The sequence below is a fragment of the Ochotona princeps genome, chromosome 27, assembly GCF_030435755.1.
Source record: "Ochotona princeps isolate mOchPri1 chromosome 27, mOchPri1.hap1, whole genome shotgun sequence".
In the NCBI taxonomy this organism is placed as follows: Eukaryota; Metazoa; Chordata; class Mammalia; order Lagomorpha; family Ochotonidae; genus Ochotona; species Ochotona princeps.
The window spans coordinates 27,352,613-27,365,306 of NC_080858.1; the positions used below are offsets into that span (position 1 = coordinate 27,352,613).

General features: G+C 56.5%; 1 protein-coding gene across 1 annotated transcript in view; it reads right to left on the reverse strand.

The window, feature by feature from the left end:
- SLC38A1 (solute carrier family 38 member 1) overlaps positions 1 to 12,694 on the reverse strand; it is a 28,373-nt gene that overhangs the window by 11,003 nt on the left and 4,676 nt on the right. The window contains exons 2-4 of the mRNA XM_004597862.3: positions 10,885 to 10,960; positions 10,561 to 10,676; positions 1,194 to 1,267 (exon numbers count right to left, since the gene is read on the reverse strand). Coding sequence (XP_004597919.1) covers positions 1,194 to 1,267; positions 10,561 to 10,676; positions 10,885 to 10,960 — 266 coding nt within the window. The remainder of the gene's footprint in view (positions 1 to 1,193; positions 1,268 to 10,560; positions 10,677 to 10,884; positions 10,961 to 12,694) is intronic.

Consider the following 12,694-nt stretch of genomic DNA (forward strand, 5'->3'; position numbering starts at 1 on the left):
TGAGGGCGAAGGGACTCGCAGCACAGAGGGGCCTGTTGACATTTTCAAATGCCACCACTGCTTCTCCTTTCTCAAGTTACTATAAAAGCATTAGGATTAAATGATGAGGTCATCAGGTGGACCTCCGACTCTCCAGTCTGACCTTTTCCTTAGAACTGGTTTGTGTCATTAAAATACAGACTGGAGTTCTAGAAAGATCCTGCTGGCCTGACACAGTGTCCTTTTAAGTTAGTGAGGAGCCCTCGCTAATATTCCTGGAGTAGTAAGCTTTACACCACATCCTGTCCTGATGGAAGAATTCTGCTTACAGGCCAACACCACGGCACAGTAGATTAACCTGGGCTTGTGACACCCCATATGGGCGCCAGTTCGAGTCCCAGCTGCTCCACTGCCGATTCAGCTCCCTGTCACTGGCCTAACAAAGCAGCCGAGGATGGCATAAGTCCTTGGGTGCCTGCACCCATGCGGGAGACCCTCAAGAAGCTCCTGGCTCCTGATCAGCTCAGTTCTGCCCATGGCTGCCATTAGAAGAGTGAATCAGTGGATGGGAGATCTCTCTCTCTCTCTCTGTAACTCCACTTTTCAAATAAAAAACAAATAAGTCCTTTAAAACAGCAATTATACTTTTTATGGCATTCCAGCGCATGTGTTCAGAAGGGTCAGAGATAGCAGAGCTGGCCAGGCTATAATTAAACCTCTGTTTAGTCTCTCCTAAGACCAGTATTTAAACCAGACCACGATGAGCTCCTTAATTTATCACAAGATGTGCCTGTGAGACAGGCTTGTCCACACCCCACAACAGCTGGCCAGCATGCCGAAGTCCGACGCGCAGAGCAGCCCTGAGCAGCAGGCATGGAGAACAAACACTCTAGCCGTTACACTGTGCAGGGCGCCCGTCGGCCCTCCCCGGCCAGCGACTGCCCTGGCTTCAGCAGAAGTGCCGGAGCAGAGGCACTGGAGACCCTCAGAGGCCACGGCAGGGATGGCCCTTTGCTCTGTGCCGCTGAAGACCAGAAGGCAAATGAGGCCTTCACAGCCTGGACGCGCAGGTCACTTGCCAGGGGACTGCCGCCTCCGTCTCTGTAGGAGCTGCCCCCCAGCGGTTCTCCAGGCAGGGAGTTCACTGACAGCACCACCGCAGAACACCCACCCTCTATCCTGTGCAGGGAAACACAGGAGGACCCTCGGCTTACCTGTCTCCTTCGAGCAGATCAGCAGCAGGTTTATGGAATAGATGGACAGCAACGTCACTGAAGTCAGAAGGACCCTGCGGCAGAGCAGAGGGACCCCGCCGTGAGAACAAGGGGGGCCCCCAGACTCCCACATGGGAGTCATCGCAAGGGAAGCCCTCAGCAGAAACATGTGATGGGGCCCCAAGAGCTCCTCCCGTGCTAGCAGCTCCCAGGAGACAATTTTTGAGAGGAGGCCTTTGTAGCCTGTGCTGTCCTCACACCCAGTGAGAGGAGAGAGCCTGGCCGTGACCTCAGGGGCGACCACATGACACACAGGAACAGCGACACCAGTGGTCCACTGCCCCATGCTTGTCCTTGAACCTGTGTACTGGCTCAAGCTGGAGAGGTGCTAACACCCTTCAACCAGCGACAGCAGGAGGCAAAAACTCGTGCATGCTTGAGAGCACAAAGCTCACCAGCAAACTTTTTCAAAAAAAGCACTGTTAGACTCCAATGAGTTTGGAATCGATCATTAAGACGGAAGCATATTTGGTAAAAAGGAAAAAGAAAATACAGGCTCCACAAAAGCCCCCTCCCTCCCTGACTCAGGATCATAAACAGAGCCCTAATGTGATACGCCACCACGGTGGGCCTCAGGGGTTCTCCATGGGGTGCAGCCCCAGCCAGGAACGAAAGGTGTGTGGCTGAACAGGTGGGCAGCCTGAGCTTTGCAACACAGAAAGGATTGTGGAGCAGAGTTCTGTAGAAATAAAGCCAGCGTTGACGGTGAATGCAGGGATGGGCGATGGGATGTCACGGGAACTGGGGAGGGGCAGGGCCTGAGTCCTCTGTGGGGTGGGGCACATTGTGACAGACAGGCCAAGCCCAGCAGCATCTGGGATACCTCTGCCCAGCCAATGAGGTTCATCGAGAGCTCGTACATGGTTCTAAGACACGGACCATACAGTGGCCACTTCTCCAGGCTCCAGGAACCACACTGCACAAGCTGGACAGAGTTGCAGGGCTCCCAGGCAAGGCAGAGTGGGTGACATCTTAGCACCAGGCATGTACTGTCCTGAGCCGACAGGGAGCCTGGGTGGGCCCATAGGGCTGGCACAGACCACAGGACGTGAGAGCAGAGTGCCACAGGCAGAACTGGGAGCTTCCCAGCAGCAGCACCTCAGCAGCCTGGCTGGCGGGTCCCAGGTCTGCTGCGTGTGTGAGGCTCCGCTTCCGGACAGTCCCCAGCAAGGGCTTTCCCTATCAGCTCCTGCCCACGTCCCTCATGACAGGAGGCAGGATGAAGTGCCCCCCATGCAGGCAACACTGCACTCCAGGGGGAGCCCGGGACACTAAGAACCCCCAGATCTGGCCTCTGTGTCTTGTGCACATCACAAGGGTGCCAGGGGAGGCGTGGGAGCCCGGGGGAACGTGGGACACACGCACTGCCTGAGGAAGGAGGCTGCACAGTCGGCTAGAGTGGCCAGGCTGCTGCTGCTTGAGGCTCCCTGCCACCCTTGGTGACAAGAGGCTCTGGATCAGTAATGATGCATGGCTGCCAGGAAGGTGTAGCAGGTGTAGAAGCCAGGGCTGGAACCCACGTGGGGAGTGGCCTGCTGGACATAGGGGCACTGCGAGTCCTGGACTCCTGTGCGGGCAGACACCTCCAGCACACACCCGATCCAGGTTGGGACGCCTCAACATGCCTTTCAACAGAGCACGTGCTGCTCTTTTAAAACATGTCTGAAGGTGGTCCCAGACATGCCTACTCTATTGGCTGCGAAAAAATGTCAGTTCAGTGCTGCAACAGTGGACCTCCAGATGCCCATTTTGCAAATCTTTATTTGCCGTTGCTTTTGGACAAACAATCCCTGTTCTTCTGTAACTTACCCAAAGATCATACATTGTTTTCACAGCTTCTACATTAAAAAAACAAACAAACAAACTATACGCCAATGGAACTGGCCGGTATGCCTACATGGCTGTATGTGGGTGTACTTGGTCCACATCCACCTCTCCAACTGAGTGATAGTGTTGCGTATAGAGCATACCTCAAGACAAATCCACAGCGAACCAGCAAACCCCAGAACTCTTGGCCCCGAAACAGAGGTAAGGCCACCTTTTAAAGCCCAGCAGCTCAACCAGAAATCAGGACAACCCCCACTTGGCCTCAGAGGTCCAGACCCAGAAATCCAATCCCAGGAGTTGGGCTGCCATGCACCAAGGGCCCCTCCTCCCTGTGCAGTGGAGACCTGCCCCTCCCCAGGACCACAGGCTTCAGGCAGCTGGGCAGCTGGGCTGCTGTCAGACTCAGACGTGCACCTGACCCACCCTTGGGACTGGGAAAAGGACAGTTCCTTGCCCCAGTGAATCTGTGTGGACCTGAGCTTCTGCCTGGCCAGTGAGCATGCAGGCACTGCTGGTGTGGCTGGCCCACAGGCCCAACGCGACAGGCAAGCCGTAGCCTGGAGCCCATCCTGCACCTCAGCCTGGAACAGGCCCCACAGAGTTCGGTGAGGCTGCAGCGAAGGGCAGGGAGGGAGGGAGGAGGGAAGGAGGGAGGAGGGAGGGAGGGAGGAAGGGAGGAAGGAAGGAAGGAAGGAGGAAAGACAGACAGGCAGAAGCGCAGAGCAGTCCAGGCAGATGAAGCTCTGCCAGGCAGGCAGCAGGTGCAGGCACACGGGCAGGGCTCTGGGCTCTGAGGGCGCTGCACTTTCTCCTCTGACTCCTCCTCATCCTTCTAGGCAGCTCCACAAGAACAACTAGTTCCCCTTCTGCAAAAGTTGAATCTCCTGAGTGGAAGAGAGATTCGCTATACCCGCTGAGGAGGACCATGCCATTGAGGGGCTACTGTAGACCTCTCAATTTTTCCCACATTGTTTCTAGGGTAACATTTGCACAGCTGTACGGGAGCAGGGGGCACCCCAACATCCCATGGATGTGTCACATTGGTGACTCAGCCTCTGGGAATCCTGGCTTCTTGATCTGCAAAATGGACCCATCAATAAAGCAAACAATGAACATTTTAAAAGCTCTTCTTTTTCTGAACCCCTCATCAATGTCAGGCCCGCTTAGCCTGAAGCCTTATGGAAAGATGCTGCCAACCCCCACATGGGCACAGACCTCTGCCCCCGCGTGCCAGCACAAGTATCCACAAGGGACCAGATTCCAAGGAGTCAAGCCAGCCACCTCTGTGTGCAATGAGGTCCAGGCTGACCTCACACACCACACCTCACCTGCCCTGGTGCTGGGTTGGTGCTGGGCTGCTCCAGGAATAGTTCTCTGTGCCTAGGGGACGGGGTGGTGCTGTGGAACCACAGTTAGCACGGCCATTTCCTGCAGGAGATACAGGCGGCCAAGCCGCAGCTCGCTGTCCTCAGACACACACAGGACTGCGTGAACTCTGCTCACACTTGCACACGTGCTCGACCCATATGTGACGCGTGCACACGCACTCCTTCCTGTTGGGCCAGGAGGAACGAATTCTGGGAGTGCTGGCCATTTTCAGCACAGCGGTGGGCTCGGCTGGCAGCCCGCACTCCAACTGCCAAGAGGCCTCCAGTGTCGGCACCACCCCGACCTCCGGCCGTGTCCCCATTTCTGGAGCCAAAGGCTTCATCAGAGGCTGCAGCTCCGGCACCGCCGGCCTCGTTGTGTGTTTCCAGGGCTGGCCGGGACACCCCACACCTCCCAGACAAGGGCCATGGCTTTGGCTGCCAAGGAACAAAGTGCTTCCTTGCTGAGATCATCTCTAAGGCACTGTGACCCCGGCTCCAGGAATTTTAAAAACAAGGAGCTGAGTGACAGGCGGGTGACAGCTGTGGACCTCCCAGGGGCCCCGGAGCATCAGGCCCCTCGTGGCCTTCCCCCTGCTTTCATGCCCCGGGATGCCCTGGGTCTTCCGGGAGATACAACCCTGGCACGACTGGCTTGAGACCCACCACACAGGCCTTCATGGTTATCACAAGGACAGAAGTACCCTCTTGGCGGCGTCTCTTGGCAAACCCCGCACCCTAAAGGAGGGACAAAGTGCCAGCAGGAAGAGCACGCAGAGACTGCTGTTGCGGTGCAATGAACTAGCTGCAGCCTGCGACACAAGCGCCCCACATGAGCTCTAGTTCAAACCCAGGTTGCTCCACTTCCCATCCAGCTCCCTGCCAATGCCCCTGGCCCACATGCTTGGGAACCTGACACCCACACAGGAGACCTGGCTGGAATCCCAGGCTCCTGGCTTTCCTTTGGTCCAGCCATCTGGGGAGTGCCCAGAGGATGGAAGAGCTCTGTCCCCGTTTCTCGTCTCTGTTATTCTGCCTTTCAAAGAAATCTGAAAAAAAAAAAAAAAAAAAAAGGGGAACGGCAGAACACTTGATGGGTGGAGGACTTACTGGATAGACTACAGAAACATCAGAGATACATTCAGGGCAGTTGCCAACATATATACACATACATAAACCTGGTAAAATGGCTTAATCTGTACAAGGCAGGACCCCAGCTCTGTCCCTGCCCACGACTCCATCTCTTGGCCTCTGCCTGTCCCATGCGCACCGCGTTCGTGGGACAGGGGCCACCAGCCTCTTCACTGCCCAGAGACCCTGACTGGCACAGTGGTACACTGCTGCATCTATAACTACTAACTGCAGATCCAAAGCGGCTGCATCTTTCTGACAGTGGGATCACTACAGATGGTCCAGAAAGGTAAATACAGGGGGAGAGAGAGACAGAACTCAGCTAGATGCAAAGCCAACAGTCCATCAGGAAGAGACGGTGGTTGTGGACACCCGTAACAGTGTCCGTGTTCTGGGTGCCGGGTAGTAGGTGCCGGGTAGCAAATGCCCTCGCACAAGGCCGACCTCTAGGGCGGTTCTGAGCTACCTCTCAACTACTCTAAATTTTCAAGCAAAAGAGGCACTCCTGTGGGAGTTGATAACGGGCCAGTCCCATGCTAACTTTGTGACTGTCACTGCACCTGCCGAGCCTGCCACACCTCTCAGCTGGCTGTGCTCCTCTGCCTCGCCTGGGTCTGGCCAGAAGCCATGCTCTGGCTCCTACAGAGCTGGGTCTCTGGTGTCTGTCCATCCACCTGTGATGTGAACTGAGCAACACACACCTGTCGCTTGCAGGAGAACCACGTGAACGAGGAGCACTGGGCAGCTAGGAGGCCTTTGCTGGGCGCTCCGTGTGGGCATCAGGACACAGCCTCGGCGGCAGAGGTAGGAGTCACTGTTACAAGATGCATGTGCAAGAAAAGAGGAGAAATCTCCTCACTCCTGAGAGGCCAGGTGCCCCACTCTCGAGGGCTCCAAGATCAAAAAGCAGACAGGGCAGGCTGGAACGGGAAGCAAAGGCTGAGAGTGGGACCGTGGCTTGGCCGAGGGCAGGCCGCCCCTCCGAGCCTCCTCTCAGCCCTCAGGGTCCCAGCTCCAAAGCCAGGCCATTTCTCATCACATCCTCTACAGGGACAGGCAACAGCAAAAGTCTTCTGTTGTCCTTTTCACCAAATGACCATGCTAAAGTCACCAAGCCCAAATGGTGGCTGTGTGGTATTCCATTCTTAGCTACGAGAAGCTCTGGGACCAGGACTAAGTCCCCACAGCCAAGCAAGCCCTGAACTGTGCAGGAAGGAGTCCCACCATGTGCTGTGGGGTCTGTATCCACCAGCAACAACGGCTGTGGCTCTTTGTGCCCAGGCAGCAGGCTAAGCTGCACGGCTACACATGACCGTGCATAGCTGTTCGCATCCTGCTCCGGAGAGGGTTCCAGGAAGCTCTCGAGCAGGGAGTAGGGACCTAGCAATCAGGGAGTTGGGAAGTGAAAAACAGCCACACTTGGAAATGCCAATGGGCGGAGTGGCCTTGCTCTCCTGGCGGGGTGGGGACTAACAGGCAGGTTCCGTTTCCGAGCCGGGCGTCACTGTGGGGCAGCAGTGTCCAGGCCAGGCTGATCTCAACGGAACTTGAGCCTGAATGGCACCTGGCCCTGCCTGTCCAGGATGACAGGAGTGTCAGTCAGGACACTGTTTCAGCTGCACGAGAGGGCCAGTGCCTGCCTGGCAGAGCTGTGCAGAGCACTGGGCTTTGCATTTCCCACTGGCACATGTTCAGCCCTCAAGCAGCGAGAGCCTGTGGCCAGCACCCGCAAGGACACAGGCGCACTACCAGTTACTGCACTCTCCACACACTACACCTCCCTCCCTCCCAGAGCAGCCCTTGGGTGGGCCCCAGCTCCGTCTGCCAACTTCCCCAGTGAGCGCATGGACTCACTGTCCATGCCACTGTCCAGCCACTGCAGAGAGCAGCAAAGGCCGAGAACAACTCCTGGAGCCGTGTTACGACCAGCCCAGATAAAACCCGAACGCCTGCTGGGTGCAGACCACACCTGAGTCCTTCTCAGTGGCCATCCACGGCTTGGTCCGGGACGGCGGCCGTGTCCAGCCCGACGCCTCAGGCTGCACTACTGAGACAAGAAGTGACATGTGACACCCGGAAGCTGTACATGTGTGAGGCCCTTAGTGCTTTGTTAACAGACATCTGGAGGACCCAGCCCTCTGAGGGGGTGACACAGGCCAGACAGGCGACTAAAATGGGACAGAAGCTGCCACCCTTCCCCACCACACTGGATTTCAGTTCTTCCTCCTGCTACGATGACACAGTCACCAGAGGTAAAGGAAGTCCCGCAGGGGCCTAGGAGACGCCTCAGCATCCTTATGGAGGGTGCAACCATGATCCGCTTTCCATCCCATGACCCTGTGCCCCAGGAGGAACGACAGGGCCCGAGATCTCACAGTCCTGAGCACTGCGTGTTCTTCAGGCAGGATGGCCATCACAGTCAGCTCAAAGCATCAGATCCCACGCGAGCCAAAGCAGTTGCACTAGCAGGCTGCCAGGACCCGGGACCAGGCTCCGTGCCACCCGGGGACATGGAGGATCCTGCCCGGCTGCCTCTGAGTGGCTCCTTCCTGCCAGCCACTCAGCCTGGAGCAGGGCCCAGACCTGACAAAAGGCCATGGTCCTCCTGCCAACCACCTCCTGGTAGGCCATGGGAGCAGGCCAGTGGGCCGGCAGTGCCCTGAAGCCAGAGCCACACATGCCCAGAAGCGTGCAAGCCCAGGTCCCGTGTGCTTGCTGTGCCCACCTCCCGCAGACGGCAGCATGGACATCCCAGGGAAATCCTCTCCTGACTCTGAAGGGCAAGTGTCTGACTCTCGGCTACACTCAGAAACCAGGAGCTGGGGGATTCCAGAGAGAGTGTGGCAAGAAACTGCCAGGCTGAGGGAGAGGATCCCAGAGGAAAGCACTGGCAGGGGGAGAGTGCCAGAGGACACAGCAGCAGGCAGTGGAGGCGCTGGGGGCGGGAATGAGCCGAGAGGCCTGGGACTTCCCTCCGGCACAGCTGCACACCCCGCTACCACGCCGTCCTCAGTCTGAGCAGTGCTCCCTACCACCCCATCCTGAGTCTGAGCAGGTGCTCCCTACCAGCCTGGCCGAGGTTGGGAAGCACTGGGAGCCTGAACACAGGCTCAAGATTCAGCCTGTGGCTCAGTCACCACAGAAAGAGAGGCACATTGAAATGGGGGAGCTTCCTCCCCTGGCCCCCAAGAGGAGAGGTTCAGGGAGCCCCCACTGTTCAGGAAGGTTCAGAGGTTCAGGGAGCTCCCCAAAACAGACGGGAGTGAGTCAGCAGTAATGGCTGTGCCAGCCGCTGCACACGAGTGGCTACGTCGGGCCCAGGGTCCCGCTCCTTCCACAGATGCACAGCTTGGGACCCCACAGGGATGGACGAGCCTGGAGCACGAGAGAGCCTGCCATGCCATGTGTCCCTCACAAGTGGTGTGAACAAGCTATAGTGAGAACAGCGGGCACCACTCACAGGCCAGAGGACGCTGCGGGTTTGCAACTGACGGCATGTGTCACACTCTATCACAGAGGCTCCGCAGTGGAGATGCCTGTGAAAACACCCCAGGGTGTGAGGGGAGAGGAAGGCAGGACTCGCCTCGGAGCCAAGGGGGTGGGAGTCGACCGAGCAGGGGCCCAGAACCTCCCAGACTACTCCTAGCTATGTCCGAGGTTTCCCACGGAACAAAAAAACTCCCGCTCCCATGTTCAGGGAAGATGCTGAAGTGACTGGAAAAACATGAGCATTCAGAGAATGCTAAAAAATCACAGAAATAAAACATCTACAGGTTGGAGCTGGTATAGTGGCATCACAGGCTAATCTTCTGTGTAGCACCAGCACTCTATATGTATAGTGGTTCAAATCCTGACTGCTCCACTTCTGATCAAACTCCTTGCTAGTGGGCCTGGGAAAGTAGCAGAGGATGACTCAAAACCCTGGGCTCCTGTACCCACGTGGGAGACGTGGAAGAAGCTCCTGTCTCCCAGGAGCACACTGGCCCAGCTCTGGCCACTACAATCCACTGGGAAGTCAATCAGAGAATAGAAGGCCTCTGTTTCTCACTTTTACAAGTAAAAAGTCTTTAAAAAAAAAAATGTTTGGAGGCTGGTGCTGTGTATAGCCAGTAAAGCTGAGCCTTGTGGGGCCAGCATCCGATATGGGAGCCAGTTTGAGTGCTGCCTTCTCCATTTCTGATCCAGACCCCGGCTAAAGCGCCTGGGAAATCAGAGGAACGTGGCCCAGGTGCTTGGGTCCTGCAGCCATGTGGGAGAACCGGGTGAAGCTCCTGGCTTTGGCTGTGGGGACCACCTGGGGAGCAAACCAGTGGATGGAAGCTCTCTCTCACTTTAAGTAAATAAATTAAAAAATAAAGATGATGGCAATATGTCCCCAAAACATAGTGCTTCCCTGAACAACAAGCTCTGGGACTGTTTCTAGTACAACGTCTGTGTCTTGAGGAGGGGGCTGAGCCCGGGCTAATGCAGTAACCTGTCCCATCTGGGCCCTGCAGCATCCACATACAACTGTACAGGAGAATGCTGCCCGGTCCTGAGTCCGCTTTGGGACTTGCATGGGTCGCCCAGGATGGTGAGAGTACAGAAAGCACGCAGAAGCCACTGCTGGGCTCTGACACCCAGCAGAGCACACACAGCCTAGTCCCTAGTGCAGCCAGCTCATCCCACCCAGGGTGTCACCTTTCTGAGGAACACGCACACAACCTGCAGTGTAAGTGGCCACTTCAGTCCCTGCTCCCAAGGAAGAGAGGGTCCCCCATGGGGCACCACGGGCGGGCTTGGAGCACAGCCAGATCAGGGAGGGAAGAGCCCTGGTCTCCCTCTCCCTTGCGGGGGCTTGTCAATGGGAGCACGGTAAGTCCTCCCACTGTCTCAGTCCCGAAACGGCCCTCTGTCCACAGAGAGTCCAGCCGACAGCTTGGGGAGAAGTTACTGGAAAAGAGGGAGACGGGTGAGGACAACACAGACATGTCCATACTCACAGAAACAGCAGGATGCCCGTGTTGGCCAGGGCAAAGGCAAGGCCCAGGATCCCGCTGCCCATGATGGCATTGCTCAGGTTGAAGACGGACATGCCCAAGGAGGTGGTCCCTGGAATCTGAACGGAGGCCAGCGTCACAGCCGGCACAGCAGCCAGTGTCACAGCCGGCACGGAAGCTCGGAGACACCCGGGAGCCGAAGCCCTTCCACCCCCAGGGGAACATGAGGTCAGGGGCTCCTGCACCCACACCCACATCATCCCAGTCAGTCCCAGGCATCTCCCCGCGACTAGCGTGGGAAGCCCACCCTGCCGTGGGGACACTTACATATTCATCGCACTTCTTCTTCTCCAAGTGGCTGTTGGTGAGGCTTCTCCTGCTCTCTCGATCAGAAATGAACTTGCTGCGGAGAAAAGCACAAGGCAGCCCAGGGCGGCTCAAAGCCCACTCCTGACTAAGCAACATGTTCCCTCCCCGAACTCCTGACAGTCTCCTGAGACCTGGGGGCTCAGCGCAGATGTCACCCATAGTTTGGGGACAGCATTGCTTGTCTTCATGCTTGCTTTATTGAAAAAATGACAAGCTGGTGACAACAAAAGGTGATCTTCTTGAGAGGAAGTGAAAGACACCGCAAGTCAAAGATAGCTTTTGAATCATTTTTTGAGATTTATTTCTCATTTATTTTAAAGACAGAGAGTTACAACGAGAGAGGAGAGACACAGAGAGAGAGAGAGAGAGAGAGATCTTCCACCCACTGGTTCAATTCCCAAATGGCTTTAGTGATCAGAGCCGAGCCTATCTGAAGCCAGGAGCTTCACCTACCTCTCACATGTGGGTGCAAGGGCCCAGCACTTGAGCCATCCTCTGTTGGTGCAGCCAGGACTCAAACCAGTGCCCATAAGGGACGCTGGCACCGCTGGCAGGGGAATGGCGTGCTAGGACAGCAACAGCCCCTGCAACCATTTTCACGATAAATTAAAGCACTTTAAAGTAAGTGAATGTATGTGCAGATATTCCCCCAAGGGGAAATTCAGCTAACACCGACACTCTGGCAGACCTAGGAAGCTGGGCATTTGGCTTGCAATCAAAATAACACACGTGTAGGACCGCAGGATGCCTTCACCTCCGGGGCTTGTGCTGTGGAAACACAACTGAAGCAGGCCAGTGTCCTTCGCGGGCACTCACGTGAGTGCTGACTGCTCCACTCCCAGTCCAGCACCCCGACAGCCTGGGAAATCAGAAGATGGCCCAAGTGCTTAAACCCTGCGCTGGCACACACATGGGAGACTGAGAAGCAGCTCCTCTCACAGCCGTGCGGGGAGTAAATTAGAGTCAGAGACTTCTCCCCGTTTCTCCCTCTCTAACTCAACCTTCCAATAATTACATACGTAAATAAATGTTAAAGAAAACATTTGGGACCTAGAACTCAAGTTCAAATCATCTCCAGTTCTGTGGGTCCAGCAAAGCCTGTGCACTAACAGCGCTGCTGAGATCGCATGTCACTGCATCTCCAGGCGAACTCAACCAGGGCACGGCCCGGTGCGTGAGCCAGAGCTGCTGTGCTTCCCGGGCAAGAAGTGCAGAGGGACTGAGCCCTGCACACAGAGTGCGCACACACACACACACACAGAGGAAGGACTGAGCCCTGCACACACACACACATGCACACAGAGGAAGGACTGAGCCCTGCACACACACACCCTGCACACGCACAAAGCAGAGAGGTGGGACTGAGCCCTGCACACACAGAGTGAGCATACACACACACACGCAGAGGAGGGACTGAGCCCTGCACACACACACACATGCACGCAGAGGAAGGACTGAGCCCTGCACACACACACAGCATGCACACAGGAATTCAGAGTGCTGCCTGAGCCACCAACATTCCAGTGCAAGAAGACTTCATGGTCTGAACCTCTCATTTCTAAAGTCTCTCCCCTGAAACAGCGAACACTTGCGCCAAAGCCAAGTCCACACCCACGGCGACTCTGGGAGGGCGGCCTTGTGGCTCTTCTAGCCCAGCAAGCCCAGGACCTGCCCTGGGGTGACGTGGCGACTGGACCGACCCATGCCCTCCGGAGGTGCCTGTGTCTCTTGGCTGTGTACCATGTCCTCCAGCTTGTGCCGAGGGCTT